This window comes from Austrofundulus limnaeus, unplaced genomic scaffold (assembly GCF_001266775.1).
Source record: "Austrofundulus limnaeus strain Quisiro unplaced genomic scaffold, Austrofundulus_limnaeus-1.0 Scaffold121, whole genome shotgun sequence".
Classification (NCBI taxonomy): Eukaryota; Metazoa; Chordata; class Actinopteri; order Cyprinodontiformes; family Rivulidae; genus Austrofundulus; species Austrofundulus limnaeus.
This window is the reverse complement of record NW_013952523.1, coordinates 1,025,641-1,027,402: the sequence shown is the minus strand read 5'-3', so window position 1 is coordinate 1,027,402 and position 1,762 is coordinate 1,025,641. Positions and strand designations below refer to the sequence as shown.

The 1,762-nt window shown below is 53.2% G+C and overlaps 1 protein-coding gene across 1 annotated transcript; it reads left to right on the top strand.

The window, feature by feature from the left end:
• The first annotated feature begins 58 nt into the window (after positions 1–58).
• Positions 59–1,495, top strand: foxl2a (forkhead box L2a). Its single transcript, XM_014015009.1, has one exon. It carries the CDS (start codon positions 293–295, stop codon positions 1,217–1,219), a length of 927 nt encoding a protein of 308 aa, XP_013870463.1. The 5' UTR covers positions 59–292; the 3' UTR covers positions 1,220–1,495.
• Positions 1,496–1,762: the final 267 nt, after the last annotated feature.

The following is a 1,762-nucleotide window of genomic DNA, read 5'->3' as shown; positions in this document are numbered from 1 at the left end:
AGAGAGAGAGAGAGAGAGAGAGAGAGAGAGAGAGAGAGAAGGGCTGGGCTTACTGACTCCCTACACACGACCTGAGTTGCGTCTCTGAAAGTGGTTTAGAGTAATTCCAGCTGAAGAAAGAGGCAGGTCTGGTGTAAAACAAATAAAACAAGTAAATAAAGAGTTGTCAGATCGAGCTGCACCCTGAGGTTCTGCGAGGAGCGACTTGTTTTCCTGATCCGACAACAAGTCTGGGTCTCTGTCTGCAGCCGAGCCGCCGCAGTGGACTCTTGTTTTGGTTTTGGTGCGCGCGATGATGGCCACTTACCAAAGCCCGGAGGAGGACCAGATGGCCTTAATGATCCATGACACCAACACCAGCAAGGACAAGGAACGGCTCAAAGAGGAGCCGGTCCAGGTCAAAGTCACGGAGAAGCCGGACCCGTCCCAGAAGCCGCCGTACTCGTACGTGGCTCTCATCGCCATGGCCATCCGCGAGAGCTCGGAGAAGCGCCTCACGCTGTCCGGCATCTACCAGTACATCATCAGCAAGTTCCCCTTCTACGAGAAGAACAAGAAAGGCTGGCAGAACAGCATCCGGCACAACCTGAGCCTCAACGAGTGCTTCATCAAGGTGCCGCGCGAGGGGGGCGGCGAGAGGAAGGGCAACTACTGGACCCTGGACCCGGCCTGCGAGGACATGTTCGAGAAGGGCAACTACAGGAGGAGGCGCAGGATGAAGCGACCCTTCAGACCCCCGCCGACCCACTTCCAGCACGGGAAGGGCCTCTTCGCGGGGGACGGCTACGGCTACCTGTCCCCGCCCAAGTACCTGCAGTCCAGCTTCATGAACAACTCGTGGTCCCTGGGCCAGCCGCCGGCCCCCATGTCCTACACGTCCTGTCAGATGGCCGGCGGGAACGTGAGTCCGGTGAACGTCAAGGGGCTGACGGCCGCCCCCTCCTACAACCCGTACTCCCGCGTGCAGAGCATGGCGCTGCCCGGCATGGTGAACTCTTACAACGGCATGAGCCACCACCACCACCACCCGGCGCACTCCCACCACCACGCGCAGCAGCTGAGCCCGGCCACCGCCGCGCCTCCGCCGGTCTCCTCCAGCAACGGCGCGGGCCTTCAGTTCGCGTGCTCCCGCCAGCCCCCGGAGCTGTCCATGATGCACTGCTCCTACTGGGAACACGAGAGCAAACACTCGGCGTTACACACGAGGATTGATATTTGAACTTTGCCAACTCTTTATTTGTTTAAAAAAATAGAAAAAAATTTAAAAAAAAGAAGAAAAAAACAAGACTGAGAGTTGATTCCTGTGATTTCAAAACAGAACCAACAGTATTTTTTTTAAAGAAGAGCCGCTGGGGACTTTTTGTTTTGGTGGAAGGAGTTTTACTAGAATTGAAACGGGAGCTTAAGGAGACGCCAGGCAGCACGAGCTCTGGGAGCCATTTCGTGCTCCTGCATGAAAAACTGGGACTGAAGCCTTAAACGTTTTTACTGAAAAGAAGAAAAAAAAAAGAGTCTCGTCGGGGAGACGTGCACGCGCTGCCACTGCTTTTCTTTTTGCGCTGCGTAAAAACCAGCCTCCTAACTTTACGCACGGCGCATCCAAAGTGTCGCCTAATCAAATTAGGACTTAATAAATTCTAAATAAGTCAGTGTTTTAATCTGTACCCGATTAGGAGCTCATTTTTTAAAAAAATAAAAAAAAAAGTTCTACAAGATGTGTTTTGGTTTTGGTTGGTTTCAGCAGATGTCTGATTTAAATCAG

Excerpts from the sequence above, each read along its gene's own strand:
- foxl2a (XM_014015009.1), top strand. The coding sequence starts at position 293 with ATGATGGCCACTTACCAAAGCCCGGAGGAGGACCAGATGGCCTTAATG.